We start from the raw sequence: 14,608 nt of genomic DNA, 5'->3' as shown, positions 1-14,608 counted from the left end.
AAATCATAATCTTTTAATGTATGAAAACACTAGTTACTAATTGTTTTCGAAAAAAGAAAGTCCATATGTTGATTACATCTGTTATTAGTGTCAACTGAGAATTTATTTGCATTTTCATAGCTGTTAGGTGCACAAATATAAATATTATATCTTGTATTAATGTACTTTTTAGTATTAAAATTTCATTAGTTTTATTATTGAACGAGACTGTGCACGCACTGCGCACTAAGCGTGCTTTGATGTGGGACAATAATCAAACGACTCGTAACAATTCCTTCAACGCCTTCCCCTGCGCTTCCTCCCCTACATTATTTCCCTTCTTTATCCCTTATTTGTCGTTCCTGCTCCCTCCCCTTTCACAAGCTCCGCCCAAGTGACCGTCATCTGCGATCGGGTTCTGCGCACATTGGCCGAAGTGTTGTTCCAGGCGAATTCTGAAGTGATACTAAAGTACTTGATACTTTTCAAGTGTACTCTTTTGCCGTTCCTGATACAGGCGTTTTTCAGTGACAAAGTATCATGGTATTACTTTTCGACCCACCTCTAGTCAAAAGGACTTACATAATTTATAAGTGTAATTTATGTTCGAACGGAGTATTTTTTGTTCTTTCATTTTATCGTGATTTAACATTAAGCCTAAAAATAATAAAAAAAGGCAGAAGCAGGTAAGAAGTGTTATCAAAGTTAATGTGGAAATAAATCGCCAAAAGAGGTGCCAAAAAAATGCCACTGAATGGATATGAGAGTACAAAGTGCTGAAAAATGATTTTATTATTAATTTGAGATCATATTCGCATCATTACTACTATCAATTATTATCTTTTGTTCAATAAAAATACTAATATTTTTTTCTCTATCAATATCTATTATGCAAGAAATTTCACTTTTGTCACGAATGGACTCAGCGCAAACTTTTTTTGACTGAAGGGAACTAAACGAGGCACAACTCGTATATATCACCTCTTAACATTAATGCACGTAACTTGACTTTACACGTAACGTAACTTTCTATATGTAATGTTTTAAAATACTAGTGACATGATACTGAGGCAACCATACAACTTTTGACAATTCATAACATACATTCCTTCTTATAGCACCCACAAGATGACAGATGTATTCTCAGGGGCATAAGGATGGACGAAAGCTGGGTCTTGGGCTCATTGAGCTAGTTGAGTTGAGATCTCCAGCCTTCTGCGTTAGCTTGAAATTTTACATAAGGATCATGAACTAGTCTTGTAATGCCCCTCGTGTCCTAAAATTATATCATTTTAATTTACTAATTAAAAACATAGGAAACAGCTGGGCAAAATTATAGAGAAAAAAAATACTAGTGTTACCAGAGGGGGCACGAGGTGGTGAACAAGACAAATTTATACTCCCTACACTCACAAGCAACTTGGGAGCTAGTGGATCGTTTGAATGGATTAAGGAATATGAAAGATAAATAAACACTTCATAAGTAGCTTGGTCTATAGGTTCCCTGTTTTATTTAAATTGGTTTTGTTTTGGCATTTGTAAGTTTCCCATTGAAGGGTATTAACAATATATTTAAGTTATTTGAGAATGGGCCGGCCCATTATTATTAAAACAACACATATTCAACTTTAACAAACAAACGATTACATAAACAAAACTTTGAGTATCACAACAAAATTTGATTCGTCCAATGATTACATAGATTGCCGTCGTCCGGGGTCTCGGGCTCGAGTCCCGGTGTGGCTCCTAGTGGGAAAAGGCGGTTCTTGATCTGTGTTGTCCGGGTGGGCGCCAGACTAGCTCGTTTCTAGTCGTGAATTTGGGGTCGTGGATGTATGTGCCCCTGCGTGGCCCACTAGGGCCGGCGGCGGTGTTGCGTGAGATGATTTTAAATAAGAGACGTGGAGTTGAGGTGGCGGTGTCGTACCTTTTATTCAGAGGAGCGAGTCGTACACAATACAACACTCTACAGAGGTCCCCGGGGGGTTTTACTTGTTATTCCGTGGCGCCGTATTGTTTGTGTTCCGCGTTACGTGGCCTCGGATGCTGTTATGTCTCAGACGTCTCACTGGGTACGCAGGTAACGTAATTTCGTAACACAAAGGCGGGACACAAAATACACTGAATTAAGGGGGCGCGTACAGGTTACGTGGCACTCGTTACTCGGGTAACGTAAGTTAGCAATACAAAATACGGGATACAAAAATACACTGAATTAAGGGGGTGCGCACAAGTTACGTGGCACTCGTTACTCGGGTAACGTAAGTTAGCAATACAAAACACGGGATACAAAAATACACTGGATTAAGGGGGCGCGCACAAGTTACGTGGCACTCGTTACTCGGGTAACGTAAGTTAGCAGTACAAAATACGGGATACAAAAATACACTGAATTAAGGGGCGGGCGATTGGAGACGGCCAATCCCGTATGCAAATGTCTCGGCGCGGGTGTTGTGCCCACTGTGGTGAAACACGCACCGCAATTAAGTTTGTCCAAGTTCCCTTGCAGGTTTGTGGTCAGCGCCGTGCGCGTGACCTTAAACAAAGTTCTGTATGTTGCGGGAGACGGCCCGTGCCGTATGCTGAAGAGCAGCCCCGCTGACCAAGTGTGGTGCGGGGTGTCCTTAAGTTGATGCGGCCGGATTAGGTCCGGGACCGAAAAAAGGGACCGGGTACTCACGGAGAGGTTAAGTAATAAAAGGGGTTTGGTTAATTAGTGACTATATTTACCGGACGTTACTTTCAATGTAGACAAAGGATGTTGCCTCTCCGTGGGACGTAGGTCCGCCCCGGTCCATGAGCTGCGCTGAACTGCCGAACTGGCATGGCGTCCGAGGGAGGCTCGGCCTCTCTCGCGCCAGGCGTGACCTCATTACGCTAGACTCCAAACGGGTGTGTCTGGAAGAGATTTTATTGTCGCTAAAATCCTCATTTAATGTTTCAGGAGGAATGGGTACGGTTCTTCTCTTGTCTACTCAGGTTTCCGCGGCTTTGTCTTTAATTGCTGTTCGGGTCGCCTGACTCGGGTGGGCCATGGCCAGGGGTGTGTTCCGTTAGCGGGAGCGTATACTGGCGGGTGCAGGTCGGGCTCTGGGGTGGTCGTCGGCCAGACGACGTCAAGATAATTAGTTTCCTTGATTCTACATGTTCTTGAGGATTAAGTTCTAAGTCACTGGTCGCTGGTAGGCTATTCATTCGGTTAATGTAGTTCGTAGATTGAAAGGGGGGGGGGAGGAGATGGTTATTTTTCATTATCACCCGGGTCTTCAAGGTAAGACGTCGGGCCGGGAAAGATCTCTTCTAAAGGGACTCGGAGCTCGAGTCCAGGACAACAAGCTGGGAGCAATTTCGTCCCCCAACACTCTGAACCTGTCTGAAACACAAGCCAAATTCAAAACGAATTAGACCTGCTTCCAGACAGTCAAACACAGTCGGCGCGAAAGGCCAAAAAACGGGAATTCGGGGAGGAAAAAGATCGAAGTCACTCACCAAACAGGGTGTAGCTGCAGGGCTTAGGAGGTGTCTCGCGCCGACATCAGGAAATCCGCGGAAGACACGGCAGAAATCGAATTTTTAGTAAAATAAAAAATAATTAAAATTAACTAAAACATGACTTTTTCTAATGACTACTGCTGACTGGCTACTGTACAACTGGTATCACGTCCCCCAAGACAGCTGACTACATTCTTAATAGAAGGCGTTTCCGTCGTAGTCGCAACAAGAGATGGAGAGAACTTCTGCCCGACCTGCTGCGCGGTTAGTAACCAATGTCAGAGTCCTCTCACGGAGGACCACGCTCCTAATTAAAACGGGCGCTAAGGCCCTGGGGCAAAGGAGGGGGAAGGTTCGCTTCTAGGCCGCGAAATTCCGGAGTCCGAGGCGGTCGTGACAACAACACGACATGCGCGCTCTCTACCGGCGGTAAAAGGAAGCTACAAAGAATCGACTTTAACTGGACACAACTAGAAAGCATAGGGGCTAACGGCGCATCTGAGCAGCTCTCTAGCGGCGTAAAGGGGAACTAACGGAGGCGGTGAACTGTTGGCGTTGTCTCTGCTCGCTGGCCACCAGGGCCGAAATTACTGTTTCTGCCGCTAGATGTCGTGGGTGGGCTCTTTAGGGCAAGGGAGAATGTCCTTGGAGTAGGCCATCGTCTTGGCGATGTTCACGTCAGGTCACTGCTCCTAGCCTAATTTCTCAGAACTAAGGGGGCATGGAGAGAGAGGGGAGGGTGGACAGAAAACGCCACTAGGCTGGGAATGGAGGTCCACTGGAGACTCGTTCGTGCCGAGACTAGCTAGTCTCAGCAGGCCTCTAAGAAGTAGCAGCTTGCGGGCCAGAAGCTGCTCTATGCGATCTTGGTCATGCAGGGAATTAATATTACAAACCCGGGACGTGACTGCAGGCGAGAGAAATTTCAACCGGGCTGCCCACGTCCACATTAGAATAGCAAAATATCAGATAGGTCCCTGAGAAAGGAGCTTCGGTCCACTGGCACAAAGTTTAACTACGTGGCGTACACCGGCCTAACAAAGAGTAAATCACCCCTTTAGTAACCAGATTATAATAAAAATAAAATTTCCAAAAATAATTTAAAATTATAATAAAAATTAAAAAAAAGTGTCGAATTGCCTCATTTCCGGCACAGTCTGATATTCTACAAAGAAAGTGTTCTTTTAGCTTTCAAAAGTGCAAAAGACGCCCCCTTCTCGAACAAACGTACAGCCTGACAAAAGAATGGAAGCCAGAAATTAATTGTTTACCGGTTACCGTCAAAATTTACAAAAAAAAAAAAAAAAAAAAAAATGGATGATGTATTGCCGGCAACGTCTGCAAAACCTAATAGCATTGGCGTGTTAAATAAAGATTCTGTTCACAAAATTTGCTCAGGGCAGGTAACCAAATACATATTTATTCTTTGTGTATCGCTCATAAGTTATATTATTGGGGTTGCCTTAATTGAAATATTTTTGTAAGTTAATTTGCATGTTATGGCGCGTAGCCGTTTTAAATATTTTCAAATAGTAATAATATGTTCATTAAGTTTAGTTGAGAGATTCCAATCAACTTCAGGAGTAAAACAATAAAATCTTTCTTTATGTACTTGTTTTTATTTATAATGGAAGGAGAATAATTTTAATGCTTTTAATATTTTACATTTAATGGGCTATGTTTTGTATACTAGGCGGATGACATCCACATAAGACGAAAGCAATTGAATTTGAATCTTGAGTAAAGAAGGAAAGGTACTGTGCCAGCGTTCATCATTAATGTGAACCATAATAATGTAGACCAAGTTTTGTAACGGAATAAATATAAGGCCATAAATTAGTTCTTTAATTTTTTTATAACCTAAATTGTAAAAATTCATTATACATATGTAGGCGATTTTGGTAAATTGGAATTACCTCTGCGGTAAATATGTAGAGTCGCGGTATATGCGAAAAAAAATGCTAAAAATCCGAAAATACTTTTATTCTATGCTCTGTCACTTCCTCTTTTCAATAAACCCGGCGGAGATAAGAAATTCCAAATACTTTAGGAAATATCAAATTTTTATTTTCCATCACAATACCGACCATTGTTGCTTGTTTACGTTTATGATTTTTTTATTTTCGCGACGTAGGTAGAACGACTACATCATTTTCTACTAATGGCAAAAGAATTGTACCCGCCTCTAACGTAGGTGAGTTTTTAACGTTTCAAATTTTAATATTTTATTTGTTGCGCAAGTAATAAGTAAAAAAAATTATTAGGTGAGTTCCTACCGTTCATCCTTTGTCCCGGTTTGTTGGGTCAGGTCAGCTACATTATAAATACTTTAAAACTAAACAACCATTAAAATTAATTTATATTATTTTTAATGTCTGCTTAGTTTGAAAGTATTAATAATGTAACTGACCTGACCTAATCGACCATTTTAATTAATTAGGCATTCACGAACGGTAAATCAAGATGCACATAAGTTCTGCCATTCCCGATTACACCCAAACAATTTACCTTCGGCCAACCTCGGGTTTATTTATTAATATTATTATATTTCTCTGTTTATTTTAATGTAGCTATACTAAGCTAACTAACCGTCCATAGTGTTTTAAAGTGTTTTAATGTAGCTAACCTAACATAACATAACTATAATAAAAGTATTTTCAGATTTTAATAGATACTCCTAAACAAGCAACAATGTAGTCATTCACCTACGTCGCGGAAAAAAAAAAAATCATACTCGTCTCGTAAACAAGAAACAATGGTGGCCGCCTGAATTCACAGGTATTGTGAAGAAAATTTAAAAATTCGATATCTCCTAAAGTATTTGGAATTTCTTATCTCCACCGGTTTTAATGAAAAGAGGAAGTGAAAGAGCATATAATAAAAGTAATTTCAGATTTTTAGAATTTTTTTCTCGCAAATACTGCTACTCTACATGTTCAAAATTAAAAAATTCCATATCTCCTAAAGTATTTGGAATTTCTTATCTCCGCCGGTTGATTTGAAAAGAGGAAGTGAAAGAGCATAAAATAAAAGTATTTTCGGATTTTTAGCATTTTTTTTGCATATACCGTTACCCTACATATTTACCGTCTCTGCTTTTCTGTAAAAAAAAGTAATAGAATTCCAAAAATTGTGTTTTTGATCACTACATATGTTCGTCTAATTAAAATATTTAACTGTGTTTTTGGGGCAAGTATTACTGAAAAATATATTTTCAAAGTTTTTATTTTTTAGAGGAGCTCTTCTCTAGAATTTTGAGACACTATAAGATGTTTTTTACATTCATATAGTGCTTAATGATTTCAATAGTAAGTAAACACTTGCATGAATAGCTATGTTATTGCCAGACAGGGTAAACAACTTTCGAAGTTTCCCAAACACAAATGTTAATTCAATTTATAAATTTTTCATTTTAATGCTGAGCAAAATTGGTTTTAAGAGTTTGATATCAACCACTTTGGCTAAAATCACATAGGTAGTCAAGAGAAAATTCTAGCAGCCCAAACATTGCCAGTTCATTAAGAAAATATGCAGAATTGGACATTTTACATTGGCTTTGTTTTTAGTTGCATTTTTTCTCTCACACTAACTCAATTGGTGATAGATTTCTCAATCTGGCAACCCTGAGTCAAACTATTTATGAAAGTACAGTAGACGCAACATAACTCCGAGCCTGGGTGACGGTTAGAAAATCGTGTGTATGTGAGTCACGACATTGGGGAAGGCAGACGTGGCGCGGCAACCAGCGATAATGCGTAACTTGATAACAGGGGCTACACACTACTGCTCAGAGTGAAAACTTAGTCCTTCGGTGAAATCCGACGAATACATTCGTTAACACATCCGTGGTACTTACTAAACGTTTTCGTTTACAGTTTGGATCTGAGGTTTGTGTGCATGTAGTGTATCACTTTTGTTCAGAGCCAGTGTTACATATGTAGTGCAGTACTTCAGTAAAGTACAACTTTATATATATAATGCCTACAGTGTTGTCAAAAGTTAAAGAGTAAAAAACTGTACTAGCAGGCGTGGGAAATCGTCTATAACGTTCTGCAGTTTATGGAAAATGAAGCGAGATTGCAGGAACCCTCCATTTCACTAGAGAAAGCACAGCTGAGAACAGCTAAGGCGACGGGTGTGTCTCGCATGACTGTACAAACAATTAAAAGGGAGGCAAGGAGGAATGAAACTGGTGAAGGAACATCTTTCGAGACGCCCAACAGGAAGCGAAAGAAAACATGTACAACACGAACTTGACACCTTTGATGAAGCTGTGGTACGACGTACTGTGTACAATTTTTACTGACTTGAAAAAGTGTGCCGACTGTCAAAACTGTACGACGTAAACTAAAAAATTACATAAATTACCAAGGTAGCAATACAACCTTAAGGACCACTTTGAAGAAGCTAGGATTCAGGTGGTAAAAAACCAAATCGCAGCGCTTACTTTTAATAGAAAAATCAGATATTCGGCAAAAACGTATAGAATATCTCAAGAGTATGCGTCAATATAGAAACGATGAACGCACAATTATATACATGGATGAGTCGTACATATTGTCGTCTCATGTAAAAAATAAAATGTGGCGTGACATGTCTTCAAATGGTTTACTAGTGCCTGTCGCGAAGGGTCAAAGATTAATAATGATTCACGCAGGTGGCGAGAAAGGTTTTATCCCAAATGCTCTTGCAATGTGGAAGTCGCACCAGGCAACAGGGGATTATCACAAAAACATGAATAAAGATAATTATGAAAAATGGCTCACCGAACAATTAATAAATGTAAAAAAACTTTGCGAGGAGATATTTAACCGAATGGGTCCAGAAGATTGGATACCGATTTGCAATCACGTCAAGACACTCGAGAACGAATACTGGGATAAGGATGTGCATTTTGACATTGAAATTGATAAAGTGATTGTTCAGTTAGGTGATGCAAACAGTGACAGCTGTGATGTTTACACATCAGACTCTTCGGATGGAACAGTCAGTGGCGTTGAAGAACTGAGGTAGTGCTTGGAACGTCAGTGGTAAGTGGTCAATGTTTTCTGCTTTTCTCTACCTGCTGTGAAAGGTCGCCGTATATGCTTATACCCCCTCCTCATCCACCCGACTCCCCACACGTGTTGCAGTCCCTACTCCTCATGTGTGACGTAGCTCAAGCTCGGAGTTATATTGCGCCTAGTATAGGTAGGATTCTTAAGGGGGGGGGGGGGCATGGGAATTCCAAGGGGTGGGGGCCCGTGCGGCCTGAGTGTTTTGCACGTGGGTTTTAACAGACACAAGTCATCACTGGATGGGTGCTTGTGTGATGTACACTGCCTATATTCTGGCCTATATGCTTACAATATGCAGAAAACATTTAAAATATACTGAAAGTTTTCAATAAAAAATAGTTTGACATTTATGTTTATCAAACCTGTTTCACAGTCACAATTTTGCAAATGCAAGCTGGCCCCTCGGTGAGAGGCTTCTTAATTTTAGGAGGGAAGGTGCCCGGATCTATGCCATGCCGTCATGTAAGAGTTGATCTACTGTGACAATTGTTGCAGGTAGTTCTGAACCTGGCCACAGCAGTGAAGGAACTAGTGGAAAACAGCCTGGACGCCGGGGCGACAGCTGTAGAGGTTCGTCTCAAGGAACATGGCAGCCAGTTGATTGAAGTCACTGATAATGGCTGTGGCGTGCAGGAGCATGACTTCCAGGGTCTTGGTATGACGAACTTTTGTACAACTAAACGGTAAAAGTTCCACGTCACATATATCCAAGACTATCCCTTCCTCCTGATGGCATGATCCTGTATTCATTGATCGTGTTGTACAAGATGCTTGCTGTTTTTATTTACCTAGTATGTCAAAAGATCCTGGAGGTTACAAAAATGTGATGTATAACAGTTGTTAGGTTTGTTAGTTGAATTCGAAGAAAAAATTTCCTTCAAGACCTGACATAATTAGTTTGTATTGTGACATTCAATTTTTTTGTTTGGCCAGGATCTTTCAATTTACTTAATTAAAACAGCAACCATCTTGTACAATAGGATCAATATACACACGATCATGCCATCATAATTTATAGATAAACTTGGATACATGATATGGAATAATTATCCAAAAAACAAATTAAATCAAGGAGGTATTTGTAAAACAATAAATTCGTATAGAAGTAAAGGGTCTTCAAATTATGCTCCAATAGAAGCAGATTTCAGTAAACATCTCTTAATTTAATGTGAGTTTTATTACTAGATTGCTATTGGATATCTGAGTGAAAGTATAAAATGTTCCATAAAGACATCATAATAAATAACTTCAGTAATAATACTGTTAAATATCTTAATGTTTTGTTTGTAAAATTAATATTCAAAACAGGAAATTATATATTAGAATGTAGACCTAAAAAATTATATTGTGAATCAGGGGTGGAACTAATTATGTTTTAATTGATAATCGGGGGAAGAAAAGAAAAACCGTGAACAACTGTCAACTGCTTGGAGACTCAGAAAAAGTATAGGTACAGCATAAATGTTTATTAAACAATATTCAACAAATTTTATTTAGTTTTTCACCTCATAATAGGTTAAATTTATATTTATAGGCATTTTAAATTTATGTTTGTGAAGCAATGTTTTGACATTTAATGACATTTATTTACAAAAATCCAAACACCAATAACAAAATTCACAATCCTTTCTCGACAAATAAGAAAGAATTAGTACCTAGGTACTAATATGAAACAGCACTTATAAAAACTTCATCGTGGTGGTCTTTTGCAAGTAGAAATATACTGATTAAAATTTTAAAGAGTAGTATCAATTTCTATACAAATGTTATACAATAGTATGTACTTTTTTTTTTTTTAAATTTAGCAAATCATAACATTTAAAAAGTATTCATATTTACATTACTGCTAAAACAACTAAAACAACATACATTAATGACTACATAACCACAGTTTTCTAATGCTATAATTCCTGCAATCATTAAATTGGTATGCTGACATTTGCAACTTACGTTAGGTAATTACACAGAAATTACATAGTTCACTGTCAAACATTTTGCCCTTGAAACTTTTTTTAAAATTAGAATAAAAAATAAAATAGAAACCTGCAATTCGACTCAGTGCAAACCTATAAAATGCAATGTCAATTTGTATAGGAATGTAAAGCATATCCATTGAGGTGCACTTGAGAATGGCACTTACTTAAAGAGATACCATGTTCTACTAAAGAATTTTCTTGCCCACAAAAACAGGTTGAAGGAGACAAAAACAATATCTGCATAGTTCTTGTGTTACTTGGATAACATTAATTTTTTTGTTACTTGTGCTTATATTGAAGTATTATTTTTTCTAACTTATCACCCTGTGTCTCCCCTCTCCCTCAATAGGATCTCCCACTGTCCTGAATCAATTTCTACAAATAAATATTTTCTTCTTCCCCTTGGAAAACTAAGTATAGCTTAGTGCTAATACTCTTTAAGAGTAGCAGAAGGGTAGTTCACATGCTTTTGCAGTCATTGTCATTACTCATTAGGCTTAATTATTCTGGGCTGTAGTCATGTCTGGACTTCACTCATTAGTACTGCAGTTTTGGTGCACATTGCAGTCACATATTCAGGCACTAACAGATAAGAAAGTAGCAAAAAGTATTCCTGAGTCTGTCTTGCTTTCCTGTCTTTATATAGACTTGACCAGGAGTGAGCTGCTTACTAAAATTGGTTGGGCTGTGCAGCCAATCAGGGACCATTTTATCTGCTGTACATATTTGGTGCTGTTTATGAGGGGAGCCAAGACATTCCATAATTCATAACTACATTATATGTATTGGTAAATTTGAGGATTGAAACTTGAATTGCATATTGGCTTTGACATTAGTTTCTACTAAAAATTCTAGCTTTTTTGAAAATTGTTTCTTTTTCCTTTTTCTTCCCCTAGCCATGAAGCATTATACTTCTAAACTGCAAGAGTTTTCTGACCTGACGTGCGTCGAAACATTTGGTTTCCGCGGTGAAGCCCTCAGCTCCTTGTGTGCCGTCAGTGAAATGTCTGTGTTGACATGCCATGCATCTGCGGCATGCGGCTCCAGACTGGAGTTCGACCACAGGGGCCTCATCACCTCCTGCAAGCCGCACCCTAGACAGGTACCTTACTGTAGGCACGAAGCTGTCTCTAGCTGGGCTGTCCACTGGTCCTTGTTTATCTGTTCATTTACCTTATGATGGGCCACAGCGGTTCAGTACCATTGCTCCTATCGAATCATTCCTTCAATCTTCCATTTCATTGTTTCCTTCTTTATCCAAAGTCAACTGAAATTCAAACCTAGTTCATTAATTCATGATAAAGAAACTGAGGATTATTTGAGACACAGTTATTGCATATTATTTCATAGAATTTGAATGGTTTAGTGCCCTTTATAGTCTTGTATTCTTGTATTTATAGTTCTTTAGTTATAACTATATAAATAAAATTTCACCTTTACATAATTAAAATTAAAAATATATTTAGGGTGTAGTGAGGTACAAATTGCTAACTTTAAACAATTGTAGCTGTTATTCATTTTATCTGATGTAGAGTAAGATTTTTCTTCGACTAAAAGAAAGACATTGGCCATAAATTTTCTTCTTGTTAAAAAAAAACTGAAATACAACCAACATGCTTCATGATATTACTTCATTATGTGACGTTCACAGCATTTTATTGCAAGTCATTGTGGTTTTCCTGCTTCACAATGTAACGGACCATGCGAGAATGTCGTTCCTGTGTACAGTGGTAAACTCAGTAAATACTGCTAAATGTAATATGTGTAGAAGATTTCGTAGAATATCTTTTAAAGGAAAACTGAAGCATTTACTGTATTATACATGGTACATATTTAAAAACAGCTTGGTGCTTTACTAATTTTGGTATTAATTGTACATGTCCACTTAATATTTTCATAGTTTCAAAAATATTAGACATATCAGCTTTTTGATAATGAAAACTGGAAGATAAATTTGTGCTTTGGAATAAGATGTGAATCCACTTGGTATTGGACATGAAAGTAGCACAACCGTGCCCATCCACTTGCTGTCTTAAGATATCTAGGTGACATTTTATGAATATAGAGGAGCTCTAAAGTAAGCCTGCTGTTCTTTTGCTCATCCTCTGGTAAATCCAGGACTTGATAGCCATGAAGAATGGGGAGAGGGTTTTCTTTTGCCCACTAAGCCCTTAGGGGATTATGAGGGGCAGTGTCGGTTCCTGGAACTGCCGACCATAAGTTTTGTATTAAAAAAAACCATAATTTACTGCTTTTAATTTCTGCAGCATAGAAAAATAGACCATGTCATAAAATAAAGTTTAGTGATACACCAATCCCTCACTTAGCACTTCTTTAGATTGCACGAATTCACTTAGCACAATGTTACTTTTACTGCCCTAGTATTGAATAGCACGTCTGTAAATTTGAGAGATGTGCGCGCAGGTCTGACTACGCTATTGGCTGTTGTACAAACATCGGCTATGGCAAGTTCAGTTGTGGCTATGGAGTGTAAAGGACCAAATGTTTTTACGCCAGTGCGTATGCCGCCGTGCTGTACAGTAGTCGCCAGGCCACAGACTGGGCCTTGTGCTGAATTTCAGTCTAACCAGTGACAGAGAACTTGCAACATCTGCCCATTCATCTGCTGGTAACTGTACGTGCGTAAGCACCTGCAGTTGGAATCATAGTGCAATCATGGCTTCCAAGTGAGAGCAAAATGCATCATGTTCAAGTATTTGAGACAAAACTAGAGGTATGATGGCATGCAGAACGGCCAAACTTTTATGTTGGTCACACTTTAATTTTAAGCAGGTCAACTGTGCGCACAATCGTACAAAATAAGGACTCTATCAAACGTTTATATAAGTCTGATTGTACTACAGTAGAGCACCCCTCAACCGTAATTCCCACAAACGGAACTCCCGATATCCGGAACTAATTTTCCAAAAAAAAATTAAAACATTTCCGCACTGGAACGAGGAGTTTTTGCTTTTGCCTGACTATACATGTCTTGTAGGCGCACGCGCGCACGTCTGTCAGAGAGCTAATTATAGCCAGTCTTTCCCGCGCATTGCGTAAATACACCGCTGTTTTTCGCGTCGGACGTGAATTACTATAAAGATGTTTATGCTGTAAGTAGTTTAATTTTATTGTTTCACTATGTCAAGTAAACGGAAAATTCCAGCCGGCCCGAGAGTACACACGCTGACACACGTGATAGCCAGTAACATTTACTTCCAACGTGTGATGCTTTCAGTTTGTAGACAATAATTTAGTGTACAAATATGTATTATGTATATATTTATACATTAATATATGGTTAAACAGTCTACATTTATCTGTATTTCTCTATCTCTGTGTTTTTAAACGAGATGCTTGAAGTGTTATTCTTGTGTATGTGAAATGTAAACTGTGCGTGGCAGTGACTATACACTCTCCAGGAAGTGTGAATCACTAGCACGTCAACACAGAAGTAACACAACACTGCAGCTGTTGTCCTACTACCTCCCCCGAACCCTCTACATCTTCCTCTTCGCTCACGCACGCACGCACGCACGCACCCACCCACAGAGATAAGAAACACCCGCTTTCCAGCTTGCTAGAATGAACAATGAAGGTCATTCATCCGGCTCGGAGGCCGGCCCTACCGCAACTCCCCTTACCCGGAATTTTCCCATAACCGGAATAGACCTCCCCCCAATGATTCCGGTTGAGGGGTGCTCTACTGTAGTAGGAATATATTTGACATTAGATACCGGAACAGAAATGAACAGATGATTCACATAGAAAAGGTTGTTAAATGACTGGTGCTATGAAAAAATATATGTATGTGTATACTTGCACACAGGCCGCTGCGCATCGCCAGTCTGGCGCAACGTGTCACTAGCATGTCGTTGACGCGAACCCATAAGTTTTGCTCCTACCAAAAATCGCTCAACGCGGCTAAAGAAGTTTTCACTTCAAAAATCACGGACCTGACAGGATTGGTGTGAATCAAGCAGTGATACACATATAAGCACTTGAATTTAAAAAAAAAAATTAAAATTAAAATATCCATAGAGTAATATCAGTTTCACTGCCAATAAAGGATGGTTTGGAAAGTTTGTGGAAAGGTACGCCATG

General features: G+C 39.0%; 1 protein-coding gene across 5 annotated transcripts in view; it reads left to right on the top strand.

Moving 5' to 3' along the window:
- The first annotated feature begins 4,768 nt into the window (after positions 1–4,768).
- Positions 4,769–14,608, top strand: part of LOC134542041 (mismatch repair endonuclease PMS2-like) — a 71,796-nt gene continuing 61,956 nt past the window's right edge. Inside the window, exons 1-3 of one of the 5 annotated variants that reach the window (XM_063385892.1) lie at positions 4,769–4,874; positions 9,024–9,183; positions 11,401–11,606. In XM_063385892.1, coding sequence (XP_063241962.1) covers positions 4,785–4,874; positions 9,024–9,183; positions 11,401–11,606 — 456 coding nt within the window. In that variant the 5' untranslated portion in view covers positions 4,769–4,784. The other 4 variants (XM_063385927.1, XM_063385901.1, XM_063385908.1 and 1 more) reach the window with 4 other exon arrangements.

The sequence above is a fragment of the Bacillus rossius genome, chromosome 1 (assembly GCF_032445375.1).
Source record: "Bacillus rossius redtenbacheri isolate Brsri chromosome 1, Brsri_v3, whole genome shotgun sequence".
NCBI lineage: Eukaryota > Metazoa > Arthropoda > Insecta > Phasmatodea > Bacillidae > Bacillus > Bacillus rossius.
The sequence above is the reverse complement of the archived record's forward strand: the minus strand, read 5'-3'. Positions and strand labels throughout refer to the sequence as shown.